The 14,590-nt window shown below is 31.4% G+C and overlaps 1 protein-coding gene across 15 annotated transcripts in view; it reads right to left on the reverse strand.

Annotated features, from left to right (window-relative positions):
• Positions 1-14,590, reverse strand: part of LOC132701449 (modifier of mdg4-like) — a 131,526-nt gene that overhangs the window by 1,525 nt on the left and 115,411 nt on the right. Inside the window, exons 4-6 of one of the 15 annotated variants that reach the window (XM_060669339.1) lie at positions 9,304-9,555; positions 8,766-8,929; positions 8,329-8,504 (exon numbers count right to left, since the gene is read on the reverse strand). The exons of 1 other annotated variant lie outside the window; for it this stretch is intronic. In XM_060669339.1, coding sequence (XP_060525322.1) covers positions 8,457-8,504; positions 8,766-8,929; positions 9,304-9,555 — 464 coding nt within the window. In that variant the 3' untranslated portion in view covers positions 8,329-8,456. Of the gene's footprint in view, positions 1-11; positions 138-293; positions 563-2,181; positions 2,481-4,617; positions 4,739-7,052; positions 8,505-8,580; positions 8,930-9,303; positions 9,556-10,679; positions 10,970-11,449; positions 11,737-14,590 lie in introns of those variants that run through there. 13 more of the 15 variants (XM_060669383.1, XM_060669384.1, XM_060669380.1 and 10 more) reach the window with 13 other exon arrangements.

A 14,590-nucleotide genomic window follows, 5' to 3' on the forward strand; every position in this document is an offset into this window, starting at 1 on the left:
CCGCGCTTTACATTTTTTTAGATCCTCTTTATTGCAAGTCCACAACGTTTTGTAGCTTTGTTTCCTCTTCATGCGAAATTCGTAGTTTCTGATCACCAACATCGGTAGTTTCCTTTTGAAAATAAAATGAACAAGTCCTAAAATAGAGACAGAGTTTATTAGGGATTGTATTAAAATCCTCGAGTTACTAAATTCACGGAAAGTTTCATAGACCAATTTGCAGACACGTTATAAATTAAAATATTAAAACATACATAATTGACTCTCAGAGTAACTTTATTTAATTAAAATGTATTAATTATTTTTGTTTAATACAACAATTTTTCTAATCTGACAATTTGTGATTTTAAATTTGAACTGTCTCCTTTAAATGTTGGGGGATGATTATGGTCATTCTTAATCCTTACTGTTTTTCGAAAGGACTCTAGTTTTGCTTTGCATTTTCTGTTAACTTGATTGCAGCGCCATTGAGATTTTTCGGCGAATTTATTTTTGATTAAATATTCGTAACCTTCTAAAATCATTACTGGGTGTTTCCGCCCTGGCGAAAAGTGAACTGTACCTAAAAACAAAAATAAAGGTTTAAGATAAAATTATTAAATAGTAATAATTAAACATGAAAAAAAAAGTATATTTAGTATATTGTTATAATATGCATACCTGATGCAGAAAAGCAAAGAAAATATTAGGATGGTGGTGAATTTTGTTTTTGAAACTAATACACATAAATACGCAGCGTGGTATATGAAAATTTTATTAAAAAAAACGAACCAAATAGAAATATGTATTACTGAAAGTAGTTAATTGCAAAGGTGACAATAAAAATCGGGAAGAGTTGAAACTAAAAAACTTCTAGGTCACACACTAAATTTAGAAAAATGTTTTTATCAAAGTCAACCAACAACCACAAATATCTTCAAGTTTTGCACTTTTTTTTCAATTAAAAGCAATAATCAGAAAAATCTTTATCCACTGCATAACTAGCACATATGGATACCAAAGTATAATGACCAAATAATAGTTTAGGAGTTTTTCTGAGCTGATATTACAAATTTTTGAGCATTTTAAAGCAACTGTATATGAATTTCGTAAAAGTGAATCCTTTTTCGTTGGAGAAATAACGAGAAAAGAACCATGAGCAGATGCATTCTGTGTGAGAGTGGCGGGATTCTACTTTCAAGATAATTTTTTTAACACATTACCAGTTGAAAATAATGTAATATCAGTTAATTATTCCGTTTAATGTTTTCATATTACAAATTGGTTTAATTAAAATAAAGTTTTGTGAGAGGGATTAATTCATACAGCTGCAATTATCTCCTTCGAGTAGCTCATGTTGTAGCTGTTCTTTCATAGCCTGCAAGGAATATGAATGTGGTAAATAGAAGGCTGACTATGGGATGAGATTAATATGGAAAACTGTACTTTAGGAAAGTAGCATCATCTGATTATCTGAAAGGCATTATTAACCAATATAATATTTGACAATTATTTTTTCCTTTTTCTCATTAAAAAAAAAATAATACCGACAATTATTCGACAAACGTAGTTGATTTCAAAAATTGCATGGATTTTTTTGTTGTAACGACTTTTTGCTTCTCTTTTAATTTTAAGTATTACTCCGTATTTTCCTAGATATGTAGGACGATACCGCATATAAAAAATCTGAATTATAAAATACAAAAAATAGAATGATCGTCGCCATATAAGCTGAAAATGGGAATTTAGTATTCGTGATTTAAAAGTCATTAGTTATGACTGGATAGTAGTTGTTTTGGTATGATGATGTCAAGTCTCTTTTGTTTTGTTTTTTTCACTACATACTTAATATGCTTGTAGTCGGTTTATCTTCAGTTAAAGTAAACTGTGAAATCCAAAATATTCAGACACAGTAGCTGCCATTGAGCGATGAGACTTAGATTAAATCTACCTCCAATTGCCAATTCATACCATTATATATTTTAAAAATAGGAACGCATAGGCTCTTTTATATTATTTTGCATTTCATCAACTAACGTCTGACCCAAGCGAAACGGAACGAATTCGGATACCTGAATAATTACCCAGTGTCCTATTATTCACGGTTTTGAACTTGATTGTTGATTATTATATACATCAGTAACATTAACATACCAAGTATTTCTATTTACAAATTTAATAACAAAATTTATATTCTCGTCCGTGAACGTTAGGTACATTCCTTCATCTAAAAAAAATATATTAGAAAATTTTGTTTCCGTATTCGATTTGAACAATTTGCGACTTCAAATCTGTATACGAGCCCCTGAACGTGGACGGATGATTATGAGAGGCTCTGATCAAAACAGTTCGTCCGTATGACTTCAATCTAGCTTTGCATTTTTTATTTTCGTATTTACACCTCCAGAACGATCTTTCGCCGTAGGTGTTTTTAATAATATATTCGTATCCTTCCAGAATCATAATTGGGTGTTTCTTTCCAAATGCAAAATACACGGTACCTGCAATAAACGTTGTTTAAACAATAACAACTGACAGCTGATATAATAAGATCACTAATTACTATTTAATGTAAGTTATATGGGCCTAACTGTCTTGCGTTTTGAATGGCGAATGAGAGAATTATTATTTTGTACGAAATCGATTTCATCATACTGCCTAACCCCTGCAATAATTTTGGGATATACGATTTAATAGTTTCACCAATGAAGGGTGTTCTATGTCATATCTCAGCTTTTTTGAATTAACTGTATTTTCTCACTCTTGTGCTACGTATGTTACGTTCTGGACAAACGTTTTAACTCTTCGTTGTTTGGCATTAGTTGCTCCATTCAAATTGTCCCTTGTCCTATTCTCAATGAAATGGACCTATATTTACGCCATTTGCCGAGAGCCGATAGGTAACCATTTTTCAATTATGTTAACACGATTATATTATAATAAACTTCCAATCATGTATTTTACTACATTTTTGGATAACCTGTATAGGTTATCCAAAAATGTAATCAGATCTAATCAAAACATTACATATTTTTTAGCTTAATTCCACGAACTTGCCTATTTTTTCGTGTTTTCGCAGAATACGGGAAATAATACTTTCTAGTTTCATTCGATATTTATTAAATGAAAGTTTTATCGTTAAGTTGTTTGACCTGTAAAGTTTTGTTTATTAGAGAGCGTTTAAAAAGACTTGAGGCTGGTTTATATTCTGCAACTGAAAACCAATTAATTTAAGTTAGGACATCTCATTACAAGTTTTTTTTATCAGATGAAATAGCGATATCGATTTGTTGTTAAGACATGACAAATATAGTAAAAGTAGTAAAAAGACTGATATGGGACGGGTTCTCATCCTTGTGACTTTACTTTTGCCTAAACATTAATAATTTGGTTAGCTATTGTTTCTCCGTTTTTGGAATTAAATGTTTGCGCAAATAACTATATGCTAAGAATTGCTTTATGCCTATGACAAATATAAATACACACATCTTAAATTTCATACAAAAAATATTTGTTTACACTATTTAAAAAAGCAGATAGATAATGTTGTTACGGATATCTAGCGTGTTTCTAAAACGATGTCACGCTGGTTTCAAATAACATATTTCTTATATTATTTATATTTTGGTAATGATCCTTATCCAAACCGTATACAGGCATATTTATCATTGTTGTATGGCTGGTCTTGCATGTGAAGCTCCAGAAGGATTCTATTTTATAGCTTTATCATTTTCCACTAAAAAAAACCAAGATATTCATCTTCAAGTTTATAGTTATAACAAATCAATGTCAATTTTGACATTGATTTGTGTTGTTATATATTATTTGTTATATGTCTTTCAGTCTGAAAGACATAACCAAAACCGGCATTGACAGATATAAACCACAATGATTAAAAAAAAGAAGTCTCTGTGAGTTTACATAAAAAAGAAAATGACGTCATTTAAATTTAATCATTAATTTATCATCATTGAAAGAGTTTCGATTTACAAGAAGCCAGAGTAGAAAGGCAAGTGTTGTTACAGGTGAAGTAACAAAGAATTTCGGTAATTTTCTAATAATTTTAAATTATCGCTAGACAGTTTTTAGATATCTTAAACTCTAAAAAGTTTTGCAAAGAATTGTGTGTATAAGTATTTTAATTCAATTTAAAAACTAAAAAAAAATAAAATTGCGAAAGCCGCTTAGATACACAGATGAAATATTTTATTTTATTATATTATTGCTTAATTAGACCGAATGAGTCTTATTTGAACAAAAGAAGAACTAGCTATAATACTTCCATAAATCTTCAAAATACAGAAAGCACCTCGGCGAGGAATTCTGGTGTACGGTAAGAAAGAATTCCTCTAAAATTTCCGAGGAATTACAGAAAATTTCATTCCACGGTCAGTGATCTGTTTTGCTCTATTTTTTTTTTGTTTATTATTAATTGCCACGGAAATGATCAAGGTGGTTTCTTGTTTATTGTACCAAAATAGTACAAAAATGTAAGCTGCAATAATTTAGGAATCCGCATATTCCAATGTAACTGTTTGGGATTTCAAGTTAGAGTACGATCCAGTGAACGTCGGTGAATGGTTGTGATTAGCTTTTACTTGCACAGTTTTGCCAAATGATTTCAATCTCGATTTGCACCTCTTGCTTTCCCGAACGCACCGCCAGAGCGAGCTGCCTTCCAATTTTTTGGCAATCATAAATTCGTATCCATCGAAAACCATTCTTGGGCGCTTTTTCCCCGATAAAAAAAACACCGTACCTAAAAGAGTTCAAAATTTATTTACAGTTATTCGGAAAATCTGACGCCTTATCATTTAAATTTTTAATCAATTCGTTTAGAAGTATTTTAGTGGCAATAACTCGGCAACGAAAAGTGGAACCAAGATATTTGAACGAAGAATTGGGAAACCTCTATTCTGGCTCTTTTTTCTAAGCCTTTCAAAAAATCAAAAAGATGTTCTGTTTTAATAAGATTAACCTCTGATTGTTTTATCTCGACCTTTATAGCACCATGTTAGTTAGTAACGGCGGAAATAGGAACTTATTCGACAGGATTTTCCAAACATTACCACTATTTTAAATTGAACATACATATTTTTGCATATTAGGATTCCTATAAGAAATGTTTATATCACACCGTAACTATATTTGAATTTGAATCACAAAATCAGAAAAAATGCCTTCCTATAATCTTCCACATCTATTTTCCTACCCGTAGCATCAATAGATATTCCAAGAGTTTACTAGAGTGTCTAAGTAATTTTCTTATGCAGGAGGTTCCCTAAATTCCTGCCAAGTGGCCAACAAATTTTAAACTATAACTATCGTTTCAAGTTTCTCTACATTTATTATTTATATGTAAGCCCGTGAATATAAAATAAACTTAAATATTGTAGAATTAAAGTGATTTTTTTGTTTGTTTTAATTTGGTAAAATATGCAGATAAGTCCAGACGAAAATAAACAAACAATTGGAGCCCTGCAATTTTTTGTTGCCAGGAAATTACTATCCATGAATCGAATAAAAGAAAGAAACTCTAGTTAACAATTTTGAATATATGTGTGTTGTTTACTTCTATTTTCTTTATAATAGTTGTTATTTTTACTGACACCAATCGTATTAGAAGGTGATTTTTTCGTTATCTATTTTTAAATAACTTTAACATTACTATAATAATAACCAAAAATAACTAAAGTTCTATATACGGATATTTTTTTTAAAAAGTTGACACATTTCTTGACCGAACATAATTTCATTGTGAATTGTGAAAACCGTTTAGATGTACACTTTATTACATTATTATTTAACTAAAACGAGTAATAAGTCATATTTTACAAAAAAAAATATTTCAATAAAGTATTAAATATCTTTAATTATCAGCTATAGAAGCAGTTACAAAAATAAATTGATATTCCCAGGTTCCGCCGCATGTAATCGAATATAAAAGTAGAATTAGCAATACAGTTTTTTTATTGGTCTAAGAAAAAAAATAGAACAAAAACGCCGAGTGCAACAATTTAGGAATTTCCATATTGCAATGTAACAATTTGGGATTTCAAGTTGGAGTACGATCCAATAAACGTCGGTGGATGATTGTGACTGCCTTTAATTTGTACGGTCTTTCCAAATGATTTCAATCTCGACTTGCACCCCTTAATCTGCCGAACGCACCGCCAGATCGAGCTGGCTACCAATTTTTTCGAAATATTAAATTCGTATCCATCTAAAACCATTCTTGGATGCTTTTTCCCTAGTAAAAAAAACACCGTACTATCCATGAATCGAATAAAAGAAAGAAACTCTAGTTAACAGTTTTGAATATATGTGTGTTGTTTACTTCTATTTTCTTTATAATAGTTGTTATTTTTACTGACACCAATCGTATTAGAAGGTGATTTTTTCGTTATCTATTTTTAAATAACTTTAACATTACTATAATAATAACCAAAAATAACTAAAGTTCTATATACGGATATTTTTTTTAAAAAGTTGACACATTTCTTGACCGAACATAATTTCATTGTGAATTGTGAAAACCGTTTAGATGTACACTTTATTACATTATTATTTAACTAAAACGAGTAATAAGTCATATTTTACAAAAAAAAAATATTTCAATAAAGTATTAAATATCTTTAATTATCAGCTATAGAAGCAGTTACAAAAATAAATTGATATTCCCAGGTTCCGCCGCATGTAATCGAATATAAAAGTAGAATTAGCAATACAGTTTTTTTATTGGTCTAAGAAAAAAATAGAACAAAAACGCCGAGTGCAACAATTTAGGAATTTCCATATTGCAATGTAACAATTTGGGATTTCAAGTTGGAGTACGATCCAATAAACGTCGGTGGATGATTGTGACTGCCTTTAATTTGTACGGTCTTTCCAAATGATTTCAATCTCGACTTGCACCCCTTAATCTGCCGAACGCACCGCCAGATCGAGCTGGCTACCAATTTTTTCGAAATATTAAATTCGTATCCATCTAAAACCATTCTTGGATGCTTTTTCCCTAGTAAAAAAAACACCGTACCTAAAAAAAAATAAAAATTTATGTATGGGTTGTAGAAAATGGCCTAAAATTAGATAGAATTTATTGATATTCCACAGCATAAAATTAGTAGTTTCTAATGGGAAATCTTATTATCGATCCTTTCGATCTTACTTAAAATGGATCGTCCCTAAAAAACAGGGTTCAAAATTTCGTAGTTATATAAAAAAATGAATTTGTGATTTGTTAGGCTCCATGGCAAATGTTCCGTTTAAACAGTATTAATGTGTGATTGTTTTTCTTCATCTTTAATCGAGTTGTTTAAGAGAATTTCTTAAACTTGTACGACTTTCAGTTCACATGGTATTCTTAAAATTTTTTGGAAGGCATATTTCTACCATCGTATAAGCAGTTTATGCTTTTTAAAAACGTCTGTGGCCCTTGATATCTAGTGAATCTATATATATGTACCTACATGGTGGCACATTAGTGTAAAACAAAAATTTTCATGAATGTTGCATAAGATCAAAAAACTTTAAAATCGATGTGCCAAATCATTGGGAGTTATTTGAGAAGTAAGGAAACGAAGGTTCCATTAACTATTCCAATTTCTGCCAGATATAGTTTTTCACTTTAGGGTGGAACTTCTTCCAACAAAAAAATTAACAAATTTTGTAGATGGTGTGATATAATTAGAGAACGTGTTAATTTTTTTTTGTAAAATAGCAAGGCAATATTATTTTACAAAAAATAGAAGTTTTGTTTAAATATTAACTTTTTCAAATTCCTGTCCAAATTCTACCGGCAAATTGCGTTACAATTTGCTCACCGTGATTCAAATAAAAGAAAAAAAGTGAAATTAATAATTTTAAATATGCCTGTTCTGCTATATTTCTAATAGTTTTTATTTTTGTTAAAATTGAGTGCTTCACCCGTCTATAAATCAATTTAAAACTTTAATGTTTACTTATACTAACCAAAGCTAACTAAATTTTTATGTACTGTAATTTATATGTTAAATATTAAGAAATAATTTTTTTTATACTTATTTAGATGTTTGGATACTTATTTAGGTGATTGTTCAATTAGGACTAGTAACAAGTTTTATTTTAACAAAAGAAACGTTAGTTAAAATATTTCAATACGTGATTAAATTTTATTTTACTACTCTATCTATTTGTTCCGTCCTATAATTGAATTTAAAAGTGGAATTCGTAATAAAGTTGTTCTTTATTGGCTCAAGATTAAAATAGAACTAAAACGCGGAGTGCAATAATTTAGGAATCCGTATATTCCAATGCAACAATTTGAGATTTCAAGTTGGAGTAGGATCCAATGAACGTCGGCGGATGGTTGTGACTGGCTTTCACTTGTACGGTCTTGCCAAATGATTTCAATCGCGACTTGCATCTCTTACTTTCCCGAACGCACCGCCAGATGGAGCTGGCGACCAATTTCTTGGCAATATTAAATTCGTATCCATCTAAGACCATTCTTGGATGCTTTTTCCCTGGTAAAAAAAACACGGTACCTAAAAAAAAATAAAAATTTATGTGCGGTTACCTAAAAAAGTTCACAATTTATGCTGTAATTCTAACATTTAGGCAAAAATATTGTAAAAATGGCCTTTTAAATGAGATGCATTTTATTAATATTCTACAGGGTGAAATTGTAGCTTTTAACGGGAAAACTTAAAATGCTGAACATTTTCCATGTTAACGATTTGAGGTATCAAGTCGGTGTATTCGCCCTTGAATGTCGGAGGATGATTGTGTTCAACAGAGCTCTTAACCTTAATAGACTTTCCATATGATATAAGCCTAGCTTTACATTTCCGCTTAGTTTCCTGGGTGCAGCACCAAAGATTTTGGCGAACTGATCGGTGCTTTAAACGGAATTCGTATTCATCTATTATCATTATTGGATTTTTTCTACCTTTCGTAAAATGGATCGTCCCTAAAAACATGGTGTTTGTATTGTAATTGCCGCAACACAAGTAAAACGTAATCTATCTAATGTTCGGCATAAAAGAGTGTCTGAATATTTTTGCTATTGTTATAAATTAAAAAATAGTGAACTTGTTTTTATTTTAATAAGCAAGCGTCTCCTCTCATAACGAGCCCTATTTTCAAAAATTCCGTCCAGTACCAAAGCCCCCTTCTCACTTGATAACTTTTTAAAGAATGAGAAGTCAATTTTCCAAATGCGCATATTGAATGTCAACACTATTTTTTATGTTGGTTGGTATATCAGTTACGCCTCTATATGTTTATGGATCTTGCAAAAGTCACGTCAGTCATTACTTGATGTAGTTTATTTAAGGTATTTACAATATTCGATGGTGACCTGTTGTGACATTAAGTTGTCGCGATTTCCAGTGAAAGTTGCGGAGTGGGTATGACCGACAGACGATTTGATTCTGACGGTTTTGCCAAACGTCATCGCCTTCGCTTTGCACCTGTATTTGGCTTCCTGGGTGCATCTCCACAAACTCTTGTTCGCATTCCTGGTTTTCAACTTGTATTCGTAATCTTCTAAAATCATCAGTGGATACTTTCTTCCAGCGGTAAAATATATGACACCTTAAAACAAACTATAATTTATACATGTTATATAGTGCACCGATCGCAGTCATAAATCATTCCAATTGAATCACATTAAAACAAATACGGGGCAAAATATAAAATTAGAACGCCTTTTCTTGTATTCTTTAGGTTCGTAATTCCCCGGAGTCATAGCATCAGTGGGTTGAATTCTAATAAACCACTGGGCCTTCGACCTCAACAACTTTGATTATATGCCATTCATAAACTAACCAAAACTAACAGATTTGATCTACCGCCGTTAACAGCCTTACTCAGTAGTCCCTTCTTTCGGGTATTACTGCGCTGCCTTGAATATTTTTTAGGCAACATAATACAACGAAATTAGTAAATGTGTTCGCAGTTAAGACAAATTCCGTGAGTTGTTTTTTTATTTAATATCAGTGGCGGCCCAATAATATCACAAAGTACAACATCTCCTTTATTTAGCATTATTCCGAAAAATTGTGTTCCATATAAAAATATTTTCATTCAAACCGCATGTATTTTTTTAAATGCAACCCCCTATAAAATTTTTGCACACTGTCACTGCTACAAGAAATGTATATATTACGCGTTAATTAATGAATTTGAATGCGACATTGAGTACTTAGGGAAAAATAGAAAATATTTCATAACATATGCTATCGAATTATATCCTATAACTTTACATCTGCACCCTTTATAACTTCAATTATGGACTGAAGTCACTAACAGTTAAATAAAGCATGTAAGCAGTTGCTTCATACGGGGTATTTTAAAAAGTCTTGCCAACTTGAGGAAGTTTAAATTAAATTAGTCCTCCTATCATTTTTGTTAAGGTTTCCCTATATTCAATTGTATTAATCATTCAAATACGTGAATTTTACCTTTGTAAATGATTAGATATCAAAGTCTCGTGTGATGACTTTTGCAAATGGAAAACTTATTGATTTTATTTCTCTGGTTGCTGGCTTTATTAATAGTTGAAAGTGTGAGCAAGATACACTTCCATATCAATAAGTATGTACTAAATATGAATAGCAAATTGTTATTCTCTCAGAAAGCTTTGGGTAAACAGTGAGCTAAAGTAAATAAAAAACATTTTTTTGAAAAGTTTATTGATAATAAGAAATACAATATGTTATTTCTATATTCATTTAATCTCTCAGATCCGCAGAGTACTCTATTTGGACTTTCTGGTAATGTAAAGCGGAATAATTTCCACGGAATGTTGGTTTATGGTTATGGCCAACAGAAGATTTAATTCTGATAGTTTTTCCGAACGACATGAACTTCGCTTTGCATAGATTCGCCGCTTGGGTACATCTCCAAATGCTTTTGGCTTCGGTCCTAAATTGTAGCTTGTACTCGTAATTATCTAATATCATTTTTGGATATTTACGTCCAGGAGCAACATAGACCGTACCTAAAACTACAGGAAAGGTTAACTAGATATATTCAGTAACTTATTTTTAATTTACTTTCTTCTCGCAATTTCAACACCTACAATTCTTCATATACTAAACTTTATTTGATTTAAAACACGTTCACCGAGCAGCCGCTTATATTACGGATAACGAAACATTTAATCGCACGTTTCAGACGTTTTTGTTTGCGTTTGCAACGAATCCCATCAGATTTATGGAGTTTGAAACCATCCTTCGCGGTTAAAATCGGAATCCATCAATAGCTCCAGATTTTTGGCATTAAGCCTTAGGATGTTTTAAATTTATTAAAGTGCAAAATTACTTACTTTCCGAGCATTTGTACCATAATCAACATGTTTCATTTAGGAGAAATATTATAACTATTTCTTAAATCACATATTTTGAACCATCTTATTATTGGGATTCTACTATGATCAATAAGGATAGCAGAAACAATATAAAAAGGTAAACAAATCATTGACTTTAATGAAAATATCAAATTAACTATAGGGTCTATAATTCTGGTACTCAAACTGAAACATTTTACATGCGAGCCGTCGGAGGTCTCCCTTAAATGTCGGCTCGTGTGTGTGAGAAAGATCCTTAATTCTAATGGTTTTTCCCGAAGACATCAGCCTGGCTTTACATTTCTGCCTTTGTTCAGCGATACATGTCCAAAGATTTTTGGTTGCCGAGCGTTGTTTCAGTTTAAATTCGTAATGGTTTATTACCATAATCGGATTTTTCCTCCCTGGTGCGAAATAAACCACGCCTAAAATAAATTTAATTATTTTGCAAAATCCGCAACAACTTTGGTTAATATTGGGTAGTATGATATAAACATGATGACTATCATCTAACACATTTTTTAAATTGAAAGTGAAGCCATAGAAGCCACGAAAAACCAACTAATTATAACAAACTCAATCTTGGCAGCCCTGTTTCGATGGTCTGTTTTAAAGTCTTTGTCGAATGTCGACAGAACAGAACATTCTTCCTTAAACTCTGAATGTGATTCGGCTAAAGTAGGTAGATCAAGAAACACGCAATTGAATAAAAATCTTTATTTTTTAATCAGTTGGGTTCTTAAAATTAAGAGAAGGCCATCCGGTCATATAGGTAGATTATGAAAATCTGGGGAGGGTAAACGCATGTCTGTCAAAAACATCAAACTGGACTGAGGTCCACAAATTACAGTTTTATCGCCGTTTAGTAATTTAAAAACATCTTTTCCCATGTATTCCATGTATTCCCAGTATCAGAAATATAAACAAAGAAGCAAAAGAATAGAGATTCTTCCAGCTGTACATTTTGATGGGGTTTGAATTTGGAAGTGGTTATTTGAATTGTTGTCATATTTCGTATTGTATTTTTTTTTAAATTTAACCTATTTTTGAATCTTTTCTTAAAAGACGTGATATTAACTTCATAAAGCGTCTTTTAACCACGAAAATGATACTTTCGAAATCTGCAGTGAGAATTAATTTGTCGCAAAAAGGTTGTCTAAAATTGGATCACATATTTGCATTATTTTGATAATTGAAAGGCAATGGCTATCGGCCTTCCCAGGTTGTTAACCAACGAAAGATGGCAATGGCTCCTCGTCGCTTAGATGGGATATCCTTAAATAGTCGAATTTCTGCTAATTACACGCTTCTTCGGCAAGCATGACCTAGTTTACGACCCGTTCGTTTGTGTTTTATTTTAATTAGCATTATAAACCGTGCTTGAAATATAACGAATTTGTCGAGCCAACTTTATTGAGTGGGCAATACCAAAAAATCAGCCCAAAAATCTCTATTTCAAGTGAGATAGTTTCATGTTATGCAGAATTTTTGTTGCTGTTTGTCAACTAAACTTAAATTACAATCTGGATAAAACTTAATCTATCTTAAATAACTGGCTCAAAAAACATTTCCTTTTTTTTTTGGATTCGCAGAGATTTTATTGCTATTTGTGAACTAAATGAAAATTACAATCTGGATGACGCGTATTCTATCTTAAATAACTGACTCGAATATAGGGCAAGATTTTCTTTTTGCCGAGGCGGATGGTTGTGTGCGATGCGATTGAGTCGGATTGTTTTTCCGAAAGACATCATCCTGGATTTACATCTGGTTTTCCCTTCGAAAGTGCAACTCCAGGCACTCCTCGTCTCGAATCTTTTATGCAATCGGTATTCGTGATCTTTAACAATCATGGTCGGATACTTTCGTCCAAAACCGAAGTGAACAAGGTCTAAAAAATACTTGGTTATATGTCTCTCCTAGATCTCGTGGTTTAGAGCCAACAAAATGAGTACATTGGCAAAAATATTTTTCGATTTATGAAATGATTTCTACATAACAATTTTGGATTTTTATCATTTTCATTTCAACAATCTGCGTATTTTCTGTTGAGTTTATTCCACATGCTAAGATAATTTTATCAATCTAAGTACCGAGTTGTTCGAAAAAGCAATGAAGATAACACCTTGCTTCTCTATATAAAAAGAAATATCGATTTTGTTAGCAACCTGTTGGTGGTAGGTTATTGCCAAAAAAAATATAGAATGATACTAGGACATAGCGTTTTAAAAATTAAAATTTATTTTAATAAAATAAAAATTATTTAAAAATTTACTTACCTGCTGTTAATAAAGATATTAGAGAATTTGGGGTATCAAAAAGAGAGGAGAGTTTTCTCTTTTATCTTTCTTTACGATTCCGGTTCCGGTTGCCTCTATTGCGATGAATTAAGTATAATAGATTTCCCGTAAAATGAATTGTTAAAAGATGTTTGTATCACATCGTTATCTTACAATTGATTTGTTTAAAATAAATGTGCTAAAGCTTTTAACATTTTTTAAACCGAGTATTAGTTTATTGGCGGTTATTAGGAAGATATATTCAATAAATTGGATACGTTATATATATTTTTTTGTTTGGTACCAATAGTGTTGACGTCAAATAGCCACTTCTTAATTGACTGGTGACATTCGATCAAAATGTTTCTAAATAACATCTTGCAATTCTAGAGTGTTATCTATCATTATTTAATAATAAATTATTATGCTTTTGTGATTGTCCAATTTACCTATAACCCTCTTCAAGGAATACCTGTACGCGATTCGGGGAAACCATATATAAATATCCACTTCATTTGGTTCTCAGAACGCCGCAACGGCGACGTATCGCACATATATATAGATAAATATAAATTAATAAATATAAATTTGCTGTATTTTTACTATTATTTGACTGGTCAGTTGTATTGGATTTCACATATAGAAATGTGTATTTCCGTTGTTTTTGGTCAACTAAACAACATCGTAGTATAAGGATTGTGTAATTAGTTGTACATTTAGCTGCTGATAATATAAATAAATATCTACCTTTTATATATAGGGTGCATTATAATTATTATATATATTAAAACATCTGTTAGTGACCACTCTCATAAAACCACCACTCGTTTTTGCATTCACCTAGTTTGAAAAACTAGAATGTCCATTCTTTTCGACCTGTTGTATATAACGACACTTCTCAAAAGCTACCGCGAACACTCATCCCGGGAATTTCCTAATATAAGACAATGTAAAAACCACCCTCAATAAAGAGCAACAAAAAGATCGTGAATACCGAATA

Source organism: Cylas formicarius, unplaced genomic scaffold (assembly GCF_029955315.1).
Source record: "Cylas formicarius isolate icCylForm1 unplaced genomic scaffold, icCylForm1.1 PGA_scaffold_4__25_contigs__length_36172078, whole genome shotgun sequence".
Classification (NCBI taxonomy): Eukaryota; Metazoa; Arthropoda; class Insecta; order Coleoptera; family Brentidae; genus Cylas; species Cylas formicarius.